The sequence below is a fragment of the Ammospiza nelsoni genome, chromosome 9 (genome assembly GCF_027579445.1).
Source record: "Ammospiza nelsoni isolate bAmmNel1 chromosome 9, bAmmNel1.pri, whole genome shotgun sequence".
Classification (NCBI taxonomy): domain Eukaryota; kingdom Metazoa; phylum Chordata; class Aves; order Passeriformes; family Passerellidae; genus Ammospiza; species Ammospiza nelsoni.
Genome location: NC_080641.1, coordinates 26960718 through 26975181, shown reverse-complemented (window position 1 = coordinate 26975181; position 14464 = coordinate 26960718). Strand labels below are relative to the sequence as shown.

The 14464-nt window shown below is 57.8% G+C and overlaps 2 protein-coding genes across 2 annotated transcripts; one reads left to right on the top strand and one right to left on the bottom strand.

Moving 5' to 3' along the window:
• Positions 1-5: 5 nt before the first annotated feature.
• Positions 6-1857, bottom strand: HPDL (4-hydroxyphenylpyruvate dioxygenase like). Its single transcript, XM_059478077.1, has one exon. The coding sequence runs from the start codon at positions 1822-1824 to the stop codon at positions 640-642; it is 1185 nt and encodes a 394-aa protein (XP_059334060.1). The 5' UTR covers positions 1825-1857; the 3' UTR covers positions 6-639.
• Positions 1858-4393: 2536 nt separating this feature from the next.
• Positions 4394-7587, top strand: LOC132077245 (selenoprotein Pb-like). Its single transcript, XM_059478783.1, has 5 exons — positions 4394-4440; positions 5169-5391; positions 5488-5700; positions 5824-5959; positions 6590-7587. The coding sequence occupies exons 2-5, from the start codon at positions 5183-5185 to the stop codon at positions 6833-6835; spliced, it is 804 nt and encodes a 267-aa protein (XP_059334766.1). The 5' UTR covers positions 4394-4440; positions 5169-5182; the 3' UTR covers positions 6836-7587.
• Positions 7588-14464: the final 6877 nt, after the last annotated feature.

Here is a 14464-nt window from a genome sequence, read left to right as displayed (position 1 = left end):
GCGCAGCCTGTGTTGGAATGTGAAGATAGCCAACATTAGATCTGAGCTGGAAAGAGCAGGAATTTCTTCATTAATGCACCCAAGAAATGGCCATTTCATCCTCACCTGGCACTCAGCACGTCTTAAATAGGAGGATTAAAAACCCAAAGCAGTGTCTATAAGTTAATTCTTTAATTGAGAGGAGGAAGAGGCCACCACTCACCCTGTAGGGCTGGTCATGCTGTGGGTGGTAACTGCCAGTAAGTGGTCGTAATCCAGGGCCTCTGGATTATCCACTCCCCTCATCTCTCTGTGTTTGGAGTGTTTCTGTGCCAGCACGCTCTTGGCCATGCTCCAGGTTCAAGTCTCAATAAATTAAACTGAAACTAAGGCAGGAAGTTCTTTACATGTGGTTGATAAATCACTGGGGAACCATGGTCAGGGGAGAAATCCCAGCCATCCTGGGGCATGGTCACACCCCTGCTGGACTCAGCCCTGAGCGTCTTGCTCCCACTGGAGCTGGGTTGGCTCTGGATTGATCTGGAGCCACCCCTTGGTCCCTGCCCATGGGCTATGCCAGGGATGGGATCTCTACGGTCCTTGCCCCAGGGTTGGAGTGGAGAAGCTGGGGAGCTGGGGGAGGAGGACTGCAGTGTTGCACTACTGCTGCTGGTCCATGTAGAGCTGCACAGCTTTCCACAGCGCCCGGATATTTCCCTCCCCAAAGCCGGGCGCTCCCCGACGGTCAATGAGCTCCAGGAAGAAGGTCTCCTCCGAGAAGATGGGATGGGTGAAGATCTGCATCAAATATTCCTGAGAGGGGCTCTCTGTGGCATCAGTGCCCGGCTGGCCCTTGTCCCCAGGCACTGTGGTGTCCAGGAGGATGCCAAGCTCTGCCAGCATGTGGGGGTCCTGCCCAGCTCCTCGGATCTCCTCTGCTTTTCCCCCCTGGCTGTAATACGTGGGGGGTGGTGTGAAGAACCGTGCCCCCCGCTGCTGCAGAGCCCTGGTCGTGCTGACAATGTCAGTGGTGCAGAGGCCGACGTGCTGGATCCCAGCCCCGCCATGCTGTTCCAGGAACGTGTCGACCTGGTTGGTGCCATTCTGGGAGAGGGACTCGGCAAAGACCAGCTTACAGCCGTGGGCTGGGGTGCCCTGGGTGCTCTGCAGTGCGAGGAGCAGCATGCCCACCCCCTGCCCCCCCAGCACGTACCCCTCAGCCGGCCTTTCCTGGGGGTTCAGCAGGAAGCGGTGGAAGCCGAAGCAGCGCTGGTACCAGTCCAGAGCCGCCCGGGCCCCGCCCCGGGGGCACACATACGTGATGTGGTCAAAGTGAGTGATCCTGATCCCATCCCCTGTGGCTGAGGGGGCTCCTTGGATGGGCCGGAAGCCCGGCAGGAAGAGTCCCCGGTAAGAGGATCGGTCCAAAAGGGTGTGGCTGATGTTGCCCACCACAGAGCTCACCACCCCGTAGGTGACACAACCACCCTCATCACTCAGCTCAGTGGGGGGCACCAGCAAGGAGCATCCCTGGCTCTGCAGCCGCTTGCAGAGCCCCGGCACATCATCCACCTCGAAGCAGACGTTGGAGGCTGTGCCCAGGGTGGGCTGGGGATCTACATCATAGAGGAAGTCGTGGGATGAGGTGAATTCCCGTGCAGGCGCCAGGCGCTCGTTGACGAGGAAGATGGCAGATTCCCGTCGCAGGGCCAGCTGCCGGACACGCGGCGTCTCCCGCACGGCCACCGGCTGGAAGCGAAAGGTGTTGGCCAGGTGCTGGCCCCAGCCCTGCCTGTAGGGCAGGTGGAGGGAGATGAAGCAGGGGCGGCTCAGCGAGGCTGCCATGGCTGGGCAGGCTGTGGGGAGGATGCAGGGGGTCAGGGGGGCTGCTGGCCCTGGGGAAAAGCCTTTCCCCTGCCTTGCACAGAGCCCACCTGTGTTTGCAATCAAACAAACATATGCATATGGGTGTAAACTCACACCTTTTAAATGTGTGATTTTAAATAAGTGGGTCTCAGGAGCCAGTTTGCACTGTGAAAGGGCACCCACCTTCGGGACCAGCTACAAAGAGCTGCCCAAGGTTGCCAAGCCCTCCTGCCGGCCTCCCACTCTGCTGCCCTGCCTCATGCTCGAGGTCCTGGAGCAGGAAAGCCCCAAGCCCTGGATGCAGCCCTGCGGGTCCCCTCTGGAGCCATGTGTCCTTTGGGAGTGCCGCAGGGAGGTCAGTGGGGATTCCCAGTGGAGGAGGTGTGATGCATGTGTAAGCAAGATTATGGGGACAAGGGTTATGGTGGGAATGTCCTGTACCAGGAACATGGACTGGTAAACACAGAGCAACACACTGGTTACAGCTAAAACGCTCCTGTGCTGCCCCAGCGCCTGTCAGGTGTGTCTCACCAGGGGAGGGGAGCAGTGGGGTCATGACAGGCTGATGTGCCCTTTCCCTCCCCAACAAAGCGTGGAGCCACCATGCTCTCTGCTACAGCTCGGGAACCACGACATTGCCCTCGGGGCACAGAGGAGGGATACTTCGGGAAAGTGACCTTCCTCCCAAATATCTGTGAATATCCCCTGCTCAAGGGGAAAAACAGATCTGCCCAAAACCCCAATCGGAATCACCTCTCCAGAGCACGCACTGAGACATCCTGATCCCATGGCACGCACCAGCCGCTCTGGCCAGTCCTCACAGGTGTGCATTGGGCTGGGGACACACACCTGCTCAAATATTCCCTTTCCCCTGCCCGCCTGAAGGGGCTGTGTGCTCCGAGCTCTCTCTCTGCTCCTTCCCACCAGCCCAGGGCGGAGGGACCGCGTGGACCCCGCGAGCACATGGGCAGGGGCCGGCGCTCCTTCCCCCCGGCCCCGCTCCCCGCTGCGCCCCGCGGCACCGGCTCGGTCCCCGCTCCGCTCCCGCCCGCCCCGCCACCCCCGTGCCCGCGGGCCCCGCTCGCCCTCGGGCTGCGGCTCACCGGGGTCAAGGCTGCGGGCGAAGGGGACGGCGGGCAGCGCCGGCGGGGGCGGTTCAGTTCGCTCCGCCCCGGCATGCACCAGGCCCGGCCCTGCCCGGGGCCTGCGGAGCGGCCTCGGGAGCGGTCCCGGCGGGGAGCAGCGCGATCGGCCCGGGCAGGGACGGGGCCGGCACACGGAGACCGCGCTGCCCGCCGCGGGGCCGCGGTTTGCGGGCCTAAAGCCGCCCAGACTGGAAACCGCAGGCTCCGCGGCGCGGGATGAGCCGAGGGGAAGAGGGAAGCGCCTGCCAGGCGGTGGCCTGGGCTCCCTGGAGCACAGCTGGTGTGTGTGCCGGGTCATTCCCTGCCAGCCCGAGTCCCGGGACATGAACTGGGGAAACGTGTCCCTGCGCAGTGCTGGGCGCTTCACGGTGTCCGGGGTACCCGGTGGGGATTTGGGGGGAGCAGCGTGCGGGTGGGGGGTGACAGCTGCGGAAGGTCACAGGGTGTCAGTCACAGGGACTGCTCACCAGCCCAGCCCACGGCCCCACATCCTTGCAGACACCGCTGGGCCTCTCAAGCCCCTCAGCAGCGATCCCCTCTCCCCCTGCTGTTTTCAGACGAATCCCCATTCTATGTGTGTCTGGGATCATGTTCTGCCCCCGCTGTGACTGTGGCTGCTTGCCCTTCCCTCCCTTATCATGTTTTTGTACAGATCCCAGGTACAATAAACTGCTCAAATATTTGCAGAGATGTCCTTGTGCTGCCAGAGTGGTGAGCTCCTCTTGTTTGGTTGGGGGGTGGAATCCAGTGTCGCTGTGATTTCCCAAGGAAACACCGACACTACCACAGCCCCATCAGTGTGGGGCCGGACAGGAGGCATGGAACTGGACACTGGGGAGTTGCTGTGGGGCCGAGCTTGGCCTGAGAACAGCCATGGCCACAACAGAACAACTCGGCTTTGGAGGTGACACCGCACCGGGCAGGGAGCTCCAGCACCCTGCTGTGTATGGGAGGCACCATCATTTTGGCTGCAGGAAGCAGAGACGGCACTGGTGGCTCCTGTGGCACCTCGTGCAGGGATGGCACTGTTGGAGGTCACCCCACAGTGGTGCAACCCTTCGGTGTGAGCAGTGGCCTTGGCAAGGCCCCCAGCCCTCCTGTGCCTGCGAGGTTTGGAGCGCTGTGTCCCTCTGTTCCCTGCAGCACCGCCTGTCACCTCTGGCGCCAGCCCGGCACCAGGCACCGCTTTGCTCCGGCACGGCTCGGGCTGGGCTGTGGCAGCAGCGCCCCGAGGCCACATGGCACCGACGGGGACAGTGCCTGCCTTGTCGCTGTCCCCTCGAGGCAGGCGGTGGTGGCCGGGGCGCAGTCCCCGCTACAGCCAGGCTCTTCTCCTCCCTCCGGGGCGGGGAGAGTGGTCAGGAGATAAAAGGGGGACCGGGGCCAGCTGGAAGTTGCTGAAAGCTGCTGGGGCCGGGAGCGAGGGAGGACGGCAGCGAGGAGAAGCGCGGTATCGAGGGCTCGTTCTCGCGGGGAGAGGGCTGGGGAGTGGGGGCACAACCACCCTGACCAATCCTGCATCTCCCTGTTCCCTCCCCAGACCATCCCCTCCTGACCCATATCATCCCCCTTGCCCATTATGTGTGCTGGGTATTAGAGGGATGGGGAATATCTTGGGGTGGGCAGAGTTATGGGGCTGTTGGAGGACGGGGCTTCAGGCAGATTTTGGAAGACTCAAGGGCTTTAAAGGCTCTGTGTACCCACAAAGCACTTTGTGGGGCACCAAGGACTCTCAAGGTGACCTGAAGGTGAAACCATCTCTGTCCCAGTGACTGCTCACTGGCAGCTGAGATGATGAGGGCTGTATCCCTGCTCCCTTCTAGGGCAAGGACAGACACCTCTCTGGGGCTGGGTTTGTTTTGTGGGATCAAAGAAATGGAGAAGGCCTATGGGAGGAGGAGCACCTTCATCTCTTGAGATATGGGAGTGGGCGTTCACTGCCAGGGGAGAGCAGGATGTTGTGGCACTGGGTGCCCACAAAAGACAGTAGCAAGGAGCCCAATAGCCCCCCCCTTGTCCCCCTTTCCTTGTCTCCTGGGATGGGGGTCGTGGCTCCCAGTGCCAGGATCAGGCCAACACTGCCCCCAGCCCTTGTGTGCCCTGGAGCTGGCTGCAGGGGGATTTTTTGGGGGTGTAGTGGATCTGGGAGGAGGGTAACACCCCGTGTGCCCCTGCCAGGGCCGGGGTCCAGGATGGGGCTGCTGGTGCTGGCCCTGGCCACCTGGCTGGGGCTGGGGCTGGCCTCGGCCTCCGAGGAGCCGGCCAACAGCAGCCGGATCTGCCAGGAGGCACCGGCATGGACCATCAATGGCTCGAGCCCCATGGAGGGGGCGGCAGGGCAGGTGACGGTGGTGGCCCTGCTGAAGGCCAGCTGACAGTTCTGCCTGAGGCAGGCCCACAGGTGAGCCCCGCTCCCCTCCCCACAGCAATCCCCGGCACCTCGGGGCCGTAGGGCGGCCCCTGCCCGGCAGCCCCTCCCAGCGCCTCCCGTCCGCAGCCTCGGGGGCCTGCAGGAGCGGCTGGCCCGGCAGGGCATGGCCGAGGTTCGCTACATGATCGTCAACGAGAAGGCGCCGCTGTCCCGCGCCATGCTGCCCGAGCTGCGGCGCCATGCCCCGCCCGGCGTGCCCGTGCTCCAGCCCGAGCAGGAGGACCCCGACGTCTGGCAGGTCCTGGGGGGTGACAAGGACGACTTCCTTGTTTATGACCGGTGAGTGTCCCTCGATTCGCCTGAGGCTTTGCTGGGTGTTACAGAGCGTTTGATGGGTGGGGGTGGCTGGGCTGGGGATGTTCCAGCCCCCATCTTGAGCTAGGCCATGACTTCTCCCCTCAGGTGTGGCCGCCTGGCTTTCCACATCCAGTTGCCCTTCAGTTTCCTCCACTTCCCCTATGTGGAGGCAGCCATCCGCTCCAGCCACGTCAAGGACTTCTGTGGCAACTGCTCCCTCTACCCCAACACCACCCAGGAGGTAAGAGCTGGAATGCTCACTGGAGCCGGGATCCCTGCTGTCCTTGGCACTGCACATCAGCAAGAACAGTCTTATCTCCATGCTGGGGATGGGCTCAGGGTTGGCAGCTGCCCTCCGATGTGTTTGAGAGGGAAGGTGATGGAAGGTCTGGAATAAGGGCACTTAAACAGGTCAGAGCTTTCCCGTTGAAAAGGAATTGACTAAAGGGGTCATACCCCATGTCTGGGAATGCTAACTAGGACTGTTCCCATATAAGAAAGGGCAGGCAGTGGATGCAGAGGTGGCAAGCTCAGAGCAAAGAAAAGGCTGTAGCTCTGAGCTTGGCAGGCGATTAGTCACTTCCCAGGAGAAAAGTACATCCAGAAATACTGAATGCAAATTCCTGTTTCTGGACCACAGATAGCTTGAGCCAAAGGCACAAGTGTAAAGGCTTGTGCCCTTTATGCTCCAGCCTCTCCTGTCCTCCCTGTGCCCTGGGTCAGGGCTGGAGAGCATTTGCTCTGACCCACAGTTTTCTGTTTGATGAATGCTGCTCTGCCTTCTTCCCAGTTCACAGCTGTGCTCCCAGGCTTTCTGCAGGGCTCTGTGGGCATTCCCGTACCACACCAGCCCTTGTGTTACTTTCCTCAGGCTAACAGCACCATGGAGGGCCCTGCAACCCCGAGCTCCCTTCCTGAACACGAGGGGATGGAGTCAGAGACCCCTGTTCACCAGCACAAGCCCCTCCATCCTCACCACCATGACGAGGTCAACAGCGAGAGAGACACAAACCCAGCTGAGGACCACAAACCTGCTACCCATGCTCACCACCACCACGGAGACCATGGCCAGCTCCATCACAAGGAGAAGAAACAGAAGGAGGGGGATGGGCATTAAACCAGGCTGGGCAGCCTTGCAGAACCCAGTAGTGTGCAGACGACCCCACCTCACTTCACAGAGGCATGGAAGGACTTGCTTTGGGCTGCTGGTCACCAGCAGTGCTGGTTTAACAACTCTCTCCAGCAAACCTCATGTGGGTTGCCCTCCTACGCTCTGATAGGGATGGAAATTCCTCTTGGACCCTGCTCAGTGCTGCATTTTCAGCCCCAGGGCTCAGTTCTGAGCCTTCATCTGCCCCTGCCCGTCTTTCTGTGCTCAATGAAGCCCGCTGTGCAAACCAGGAGGTCCCTGGTCACTGCTGGCTGACACTGCACAGAGCAGCAGGGCAGGGTGGAGGGGCCAGAGCTGGGGTGGGAGCAGCACTGCTGGTATCCTCTGGCCATCCAGACACCCCTGGGTGTGCAGGAATCCCTGGGTCTCCTGGCCAGGGAGCAAGGGGAGGGACAGCGTGTGCCCCGCAGGACACGGTCCCAGGGAGTAGCGGTGGATGTCGCGGCTCCCCACGGTCCAAACCCGGTCCCCCCGGCTGTGCCGTCCTGGGCGCCCCCGGACCGTGCGCACGGGTATGTGCAGTGGTGCTGGGTGGCCGCAAGATGGTGGCCTTGTCCCCTCTTGGAGACCCAGGGGCTGGATCCGATGGGCGCAGCTCGGGGAGGGCAGGGTGGGGATCCTGAGGTCTTTCCTGCGGGTAAGCTAGGTGGGAGGGCAGCGTGGATATGCGGAGTGCGAATAAAACCTCTGTGAAGTGACCGCTGCTCAGTTTGGCCTCTGGTGGCCCCGGGGAAAAGGGAGAGGCGTCTTGCTCAGCGCCGGTCTGTGCCCCGGGCACAGGGAGGGACACAGGGCTGGATGCAGACCCCAAGATGCAGCAGCCAGGGATGGTTTACATCCCCTGAGCAGGAGCTGGAGGTACAGAGGTTCAAGACTGAAGAGAAGTCTTCCTCAAGAGAAGACCCCATCTCTTCCTGTCTTCTGGCTGCCTCCCGGGATGGGAGTCCAGGACATTAACACTGCGCTGCTTGGAGGGTGTTTGGCTCGGCACCTCCATACCTGGCTTGTAGGTGCGATGTTGGGGTGCCTGCCCCAAGCTGCTGCTGGTTCCCACATGCACTCCAAAGTCACCATGGGCATCTTGTCCCCAGCGCAGTTCCCATTGCAGGCACATTGTGGGGCTCCCCAGGCTCAGGCAGGTGGGTGCTGTGCCCCTGGCAGGCACTCATGCCTGTCTTCAGCTTGTGGTGCCCCAGGCCTGTCTCTGCCCTTTATCCAGCTCCATCCATCATCCCACACAGCCCTGCTCAATGCCTCTCCAGGCCCTGCAGCCTGAGTGGGGAGCAGAGAGATGATTTTCTGCTCGGTGTTTTCATCATGCTGTGTTCCAATGCTGGGTTTCTGCACCCTGTCTCTGCTGGAGGATGCTCTGCACAGTGACTGGGACAAGAACCAGTGTGAAAAGGAGCTGTTCCTCACAGGGGTGAGAGCAATGGGATCAGATGTGTCTTTCTTACCAGCCAGGCTCTAACACAGTGTGCTGGCTGAGACCCTGCTCCCCCTCCTCCATCTCTCCTCCCCCTTCCTTCTCTACCTGCTCCCAGTAGCCTGCAAGGGCACCTCTGTCTGCTGCTCCTGCCATCAATATTGAGGTTATCTTTTTCTTCTGGCAGCTGCTGTAATTGAAACAAAGCAGGCCGGGCCTCACGGGCTCGGCTCCTCTCGCTCATTTTGCTGGTGCTGCTGAGACAACTAATTCATCTTATCGATGCATGGTTGGCCTCTTTTCCACCAGACCCAGGCAGAGCGGTCTCCCTGCCACAGCTGCTAGGAGCAGACTGTGTTCCTGTGGCCTGCTGCTGGGTGCTGCTCTTATCCAGCCCCTGGTCCTTGGCTTCCCTCAGCTGGGTGCTGGCCACCAGCAGAAGATGCCAGAGGAGCCAATCAGGGAAAGAGGTGCAGATTGGAAGGATGCTGATTACTTTCATCTCTTTCTTTTGCCTTCTGATGCATTATCGGCACTTGTATTAAATTCCATATCTTTTCCTTGTGCAGATCCTAAAGGTGTCCTGCCAAGGAGGTGACAGGTGATGAGTGGGGCATGCATGGATTTGCATTCCCTCACTGATGACCAGTGCTGCAATTAGCCATGGCAGAGAGGAGGATCCCATCTGGTCTGGGTGTGTAGTCCACTGCAACAGCTACCACTTGGTTACCTCCTAGCAGACAAATTTCTGGCCCTGAAAGCTTGGGTGGGCATTTTGCTCTGGGTAGAGGCATTGAGGTGTGGGAAAGAGCTGTCACATTGTTTGGATGAAGTCCTACATGACTGAGTAGGGGCAAGGCTTTAGGGTGAAACTGATCCTATTCCATATATTACTGTCCAAAGACCTAAAGGGTTTGGGGTGCCACACTTGGGGCCCCTGTGACAGGATTCACCCCTGAAAGATGCCAGAAACCTGGAGCTTTGCAAACCCTGTGTCAGTGTCTGTACTCCTGCGATGCTGAGGGAGAGATTTGCTCTGGGTGGGGTGGAGAGGTGTTTTGGGGGAGGAAGCAGGCTCTGTACATCACCAATGTCTTGGAGAGTGATGGTGTAAGTAGAGTCAGAGAGCTCCAAGGAATCCTCACCTGTTGGGGGGCTGGCTCAGCTAGGGGCCAAGGGCCAGAAACAAGGTCTGACTCAGGTTCTAGCAGTCCTTGGTACCCTGTTATCTGTGCCTGTGCCACCACCCTGGAGGAGGGTGCACCATGGTACCCTGGTACCCATGGCTGTGCCACCACCCTGGAGGAGGACAGATGTCAGTTTGATGTCACATGAAGCCTTGGCCCTGTGTGCTGCTCCTGCCAAGGGCTGGGTAGATCCTCTCGGGAAAGGAGGAACAGCCAGTCCTGATGTCAACAGAGGCCTCTTGTGCAGCGATGCTGTGTCAAGAAGAGGAATGGGTCCCTCCTCCTCCGCCCATTCATCTGGCAGCCGGGGCTGGCGTGCTGCCAAGCCAGGCTGCTTTGGAAACATTTCATTGAGGAGGCAGCTGAGCCTAGGAAAACAGAATGAAAATATACAGAGGGATCACTGTTGTTAGGCAAAATAAATGCAGGCGGCTGCATTTTTGTCCCCCAAGTCCAGCCCAGCCGGGCCCCTCTGGCTTTTCTGGGGTCAGGGTGGCTGCTGCTGCCTGGGGGTGGCAGCCATCTATCTCTATTGTGGGTTAGGAGCTGGGGAATGAGACCTGGAGAGGTCATCCGTGGCTTTGGCCAGCTTGCTGATGACCCTGGTGAAGAGGCCCAGATTCATTTTGGTGTAGCGTTGCCCAAGGAGATGGGACAGAGCAGAGAAGCAGCAGCAGGGATGAGGCAGCAGCAGGGATGAGGCAGCAGCAGGGACTCATGGTCCCTGCATGGCCACCAGTGCAGGGGGGTTGATGGAAGTGATGCAGGGGCTGCAGAAGTGAGTCAGATTTTGGCCACGTTCATTTCCTTCTTCAGCATCAACCATGGGACCAGGCTGGGCAGGGTAGAGTCCAATCACTGGTTTTCAGAGCCCAGTTGCTTGGCATGCCTCATCTTCTGTCTACTGGCAGAGGGAGAGCAGAGTCATCCCAAAGCAGTCCCCAGGGACAGAGGGTGGAGGTGCCTCTGACTTCAGAGCAAAGCTGCATACAACAGATTTGCCTCTCCTGTTGCTTCCTCCTGTAACCTCTCTCCCTCCTCCAAAGGCCTTCAAGCCACTCCATGGCCATTTGTTGACGTACAAGGGACATATCCCAGCTCTTTCCCTCCCTCCTGGTGGGTCCAGAGTGATCTGGGGGACACAGAGCTGGAGCCCCAGCCCCATGGGATACCAAGGCTCTCACCCCTGCATGGCTTTCTGTGGCATCACCTCCTCTCTTTGTCTGGCCATCACAGTCTGGTTCTGTTATTTACAGCTGAGATCAGGGGGTTGAAAGAGCCCAGTGTGAGCAGAAAAAGCCCAACCCACACTCTGGGAGGGACACATCTCACCAGGCCAGCTCGTGCGTGCAGGTGCCCAGGGCTGAGACTGGATCTTGCCCTGGTCCTTGTGTTTGTAGGAGCTTTGCTGAGATTCAGGGTCCCCTCTGCCCTCCTGCCAGGAAAGCAGACAGCAAGATAATCCTTTTCTGCTGCATGAGGGGTGATTTGCCGTGTGTCTCTCCACACGCTGCTCCTGGAAACAGGTTGGCTGTGATGCTGGGTTCCCAAATCCCGCTGCTGAGAGCAGCCTGGGATGATGGCAGATGTGATAATGATGGCACTCACTGCACCTGAGGAACCACAGCTTTTTAGAGCTGCCAAAATGCCTGACTCCAACTTCCCGTCCAGCTGGACCCTGTGATCCACTCGTGTTCCAAAGCCAGGGCAGACCCCATAATAAAGGCTAACAGAAGCATTGTTTACCCCTTGCTTTTGCCATCATTTATTCATACTGTTGTAGCCTGAAAAAGTGATCCCCCATTTATTTTAGCATCCCTAATTCAGGGGAAGGAACTTCAGTGGCTGAAAGGGGGAGGTGGTGGCCCAAGAGGGTTGTTTTCTGCTGAGCTCAGCCCTGAGATAGTCAGCCTGCCTGGGGTGGACATCTCTCCAGTGCAGGCCTGAGTAACTTTCTGGAGCATCCTGTGCTTGTAGACTCCATGCTGGAGAGGTGGCTGTTCCTCCTGGAAGCCAAGGGTCTTCACCCAGCAGCTGCTCTGTGCTTAATTGCTGTCTGCACAGCAAATGCATTTGTTGGAAGGGTGCTGAAATCTTCGTGGCAAGACAGAAGCTCAGCATGTTGTTAATCTTACAGGGGCTGGGGGAAGGCAGCCCTGGCAAGCCAGGGATGTAACATCATGTGTGGGGGAAAGGGAACAACAGCTTCTGACAACCAGAAATCTCTGTCTGGGTACAAGGGAGTGTCTGGGTCTGCATCATCCCAGCCTGAGCAACCACAGGGACACACAGGCGAGTAGAGCTGTTCCTGGATTGACATGAGGGTTAGAACAGCCATCCCACACCTGATCTTGGAATTCAGCCTGTGCTTGGAGAGGAGAGATGGTACTTTCAGTTCTTGCATTTCTCTTTTGAGTACACAGACAATTGCAGTCACACCTGAAGGAGGTCTTTGAGCTTGTCAGTTCTGGAAAGTTTCATAAAATAACTGGCTGGCTAGCAAAAAGCCACTTTATTAGAGTCCCTGCTGGAAGAGGAGCACAGCAATAACTCAGCGCTAATGAATCAGTGGAGAATCCACAGGGGATTTGAACAGTTTGACAGCAAAAAGCTCCAACTCCAGTCTGTGCTTTGTTGGAGACCTTACTAGGCACTGGAAAATCTAAAAATGGTGCTAAACTCCATGGGCAACCAAATCAAGGTGTCCCTCCTCTTGCTTGCAAGGCCAAATATTTCATAAGACAACGCTCTCTGTCTCGTCCTGGACATTGGATCTGTGGGGGTGCTAAGGGATAATTGTCCTGGCCAATAGATTCCTCTGCTCCCAAATGCGTTAAGGCAGGGGAGCTGCAGTTACTCCCTGTGCCTTTCCTTTCTGCCTCTGCTCTGAACAGCATCAGCAACATAGGAAAGGCCGAAACAGCCTCACTTCCAGTGAGTACTGTACAATGGGGGCTGTAGCAGGGAGCATGGCTGCTGATAAGCCTGTCTTTGACTGCTTTGGAGCAGCAAATCCTCTGGATGGCGGGAGCAGGAGCTTGGTGTCTGCCTGCACTCTATCCTGTTCCTTTCCCATCATTAGCAGCCCATAAAGCTTCTTCTGCCCTTGTGTACCTTCATCTGTCACCACATGACTTCCCTGGTGCTCCCTGGGCCTTGCAAAGCTCTGCTGTCATCTTGAAAGTCTCCACAGTGTCACTCGTGTTAGTGAGAGCACAACATTGACTGGTAGAGTCACAGCAATGTCAAAGCAGCATGGGAGCATCCAAGAGAGGGGAGGATGCCCAGAGAAAGGCAGTCTTTCAGCTGAGGATGGAGTTTGGGCATGATGGGGAGAGAGGTGAGCACTACATGGAGCTGTGCAGGTGGGAGCAGCCAAGGAGGTGACATCCCCTTGGGATGAGATGTGGCACCAGCCATCACTTACCTTGACTGCCATAAAACAAAGCACAGCTGCTGGGAAGCCCAGAGAGGTATCTCTTCAGCACCTTTGTCCTTTCTCCTTTATATAGTCCTTGAATTTAATTTCTAGGAAGATGAAAGCGGTTTTCTTACTCCACAGGACCTGCACCTTAAAGCTGGACTTCTGATTGAGCTGGCACCCAAAAAATTTCTGACGATATTGCATTGCACTGCTGCCTGACTGTGGTCTAGGGCCCTTGGGGCTCAAGCCCCTTGGTCAGTCAATTTTCTAGCCAGGGACTCAAAATAAAATACTTCCTGGAGCCAGCAGGAGAAATCAGCACTTGATGGATAGCACCAGTGATGAGGCCAGAAGGGCTGGAGTTGGTGGGTGGCAGCACAGGCAGACCCTGACCAAACAGTTCTGAGAACAGGAGGGGAACCAGGGCTGCCAGTGGCTTAGCAAATGGCTGGGCTCAGGAAAGCGTGCAGTGAATTATTCTTGTACCTGGTTCCAGGCTCTGAATGAGCAGCATCAGGGGCTGGGCTGGAGGCTGACATTTTGCATCCTTCCCCAGGGAGAAGAGATCTGTCCATGTTCCCTGGGAGGAGGAGAGCTCTCCCCCTTGCAAAATCAAGGCAGTGATGAAAGGCACAGGGAAATATGGGGAGGAATGGGGAGCAACAAATGTTCTGAATGAAGAGAGAGAGGAAAAATAGATTGGTTTTTCTTTGAAATAACATGTTTACCCCTCAGAGACAGGCTGGCCAGCCACTGCACCAACCTTGCTTTGATTTGAAACTGGATTATATGTTTTATGCAATGAAAAGTCAGCTTATTGGTAATGAATAACATCCCTGCTTGGTCTGAAGTCTAAACTCCTTTTATCGGCACTGTCTGGGGACGACGTAAGTAAGGACACTCAAGGTTGTCACTAGGTGAGCTCTGCAGAGACTGGTGACAGAGGGACCAGACAAGCTGGGGTGCCACATCCCAGCTCTCATGCAGCCTCACCCTCTGCCTGAGCAGCCCTGGCAGCTGCAGGGAGACACAGCAGAAATTCTGTGACACCAGAGCCCACAGCTTTCAGCATCGGAAAAATCTTGAGATGGCTGGGCTGTTCTCTGCCAGGAAGGTGTGCTCCACCTCGGGCCAGGAGGGTGCTTTGGGATGGCCCTGTGAGGTCCCTCTGTGCAGCCACGGAGGGACAGAGGTGGACAAAGCCCTTCTTTGTTGCCCCGGGACCTGTCACCACAACAGTGAGCAGAGGCGATGGACAAAATGCCGTGCTTCTGTGGCAAGTGCTTCCTGTTGCAGCAAACTCTTAAAGAGAGCAAAATGGCCTTCAGGGTTAAAGAAATGGGGATGTGATTCCTGGGGAAAATCTGTGCGTAAACAAATCTGTGTGCAGCTGCTGCCCCAGGCCAGTCCCTGCCACTGCTAGCGCTCATTACTTTGAACAAGACCAACAGCAGCAAGGAACACCTCAGCCTTCAAGGAAAACCTCTTCCTGACCTTCATCGATTAGCTTGTGGCTTACTCTCTAAAATGGAGATTTC

Coding starts and splice junctions, on each gene's coding strand:
- HPDL (XM_059478077.1), bottom strand. CDS start 1,824: ATGGCAGCCTCGCTGAGCCGCCCCTGCTTCATCTCCCTCCACCTGCCC.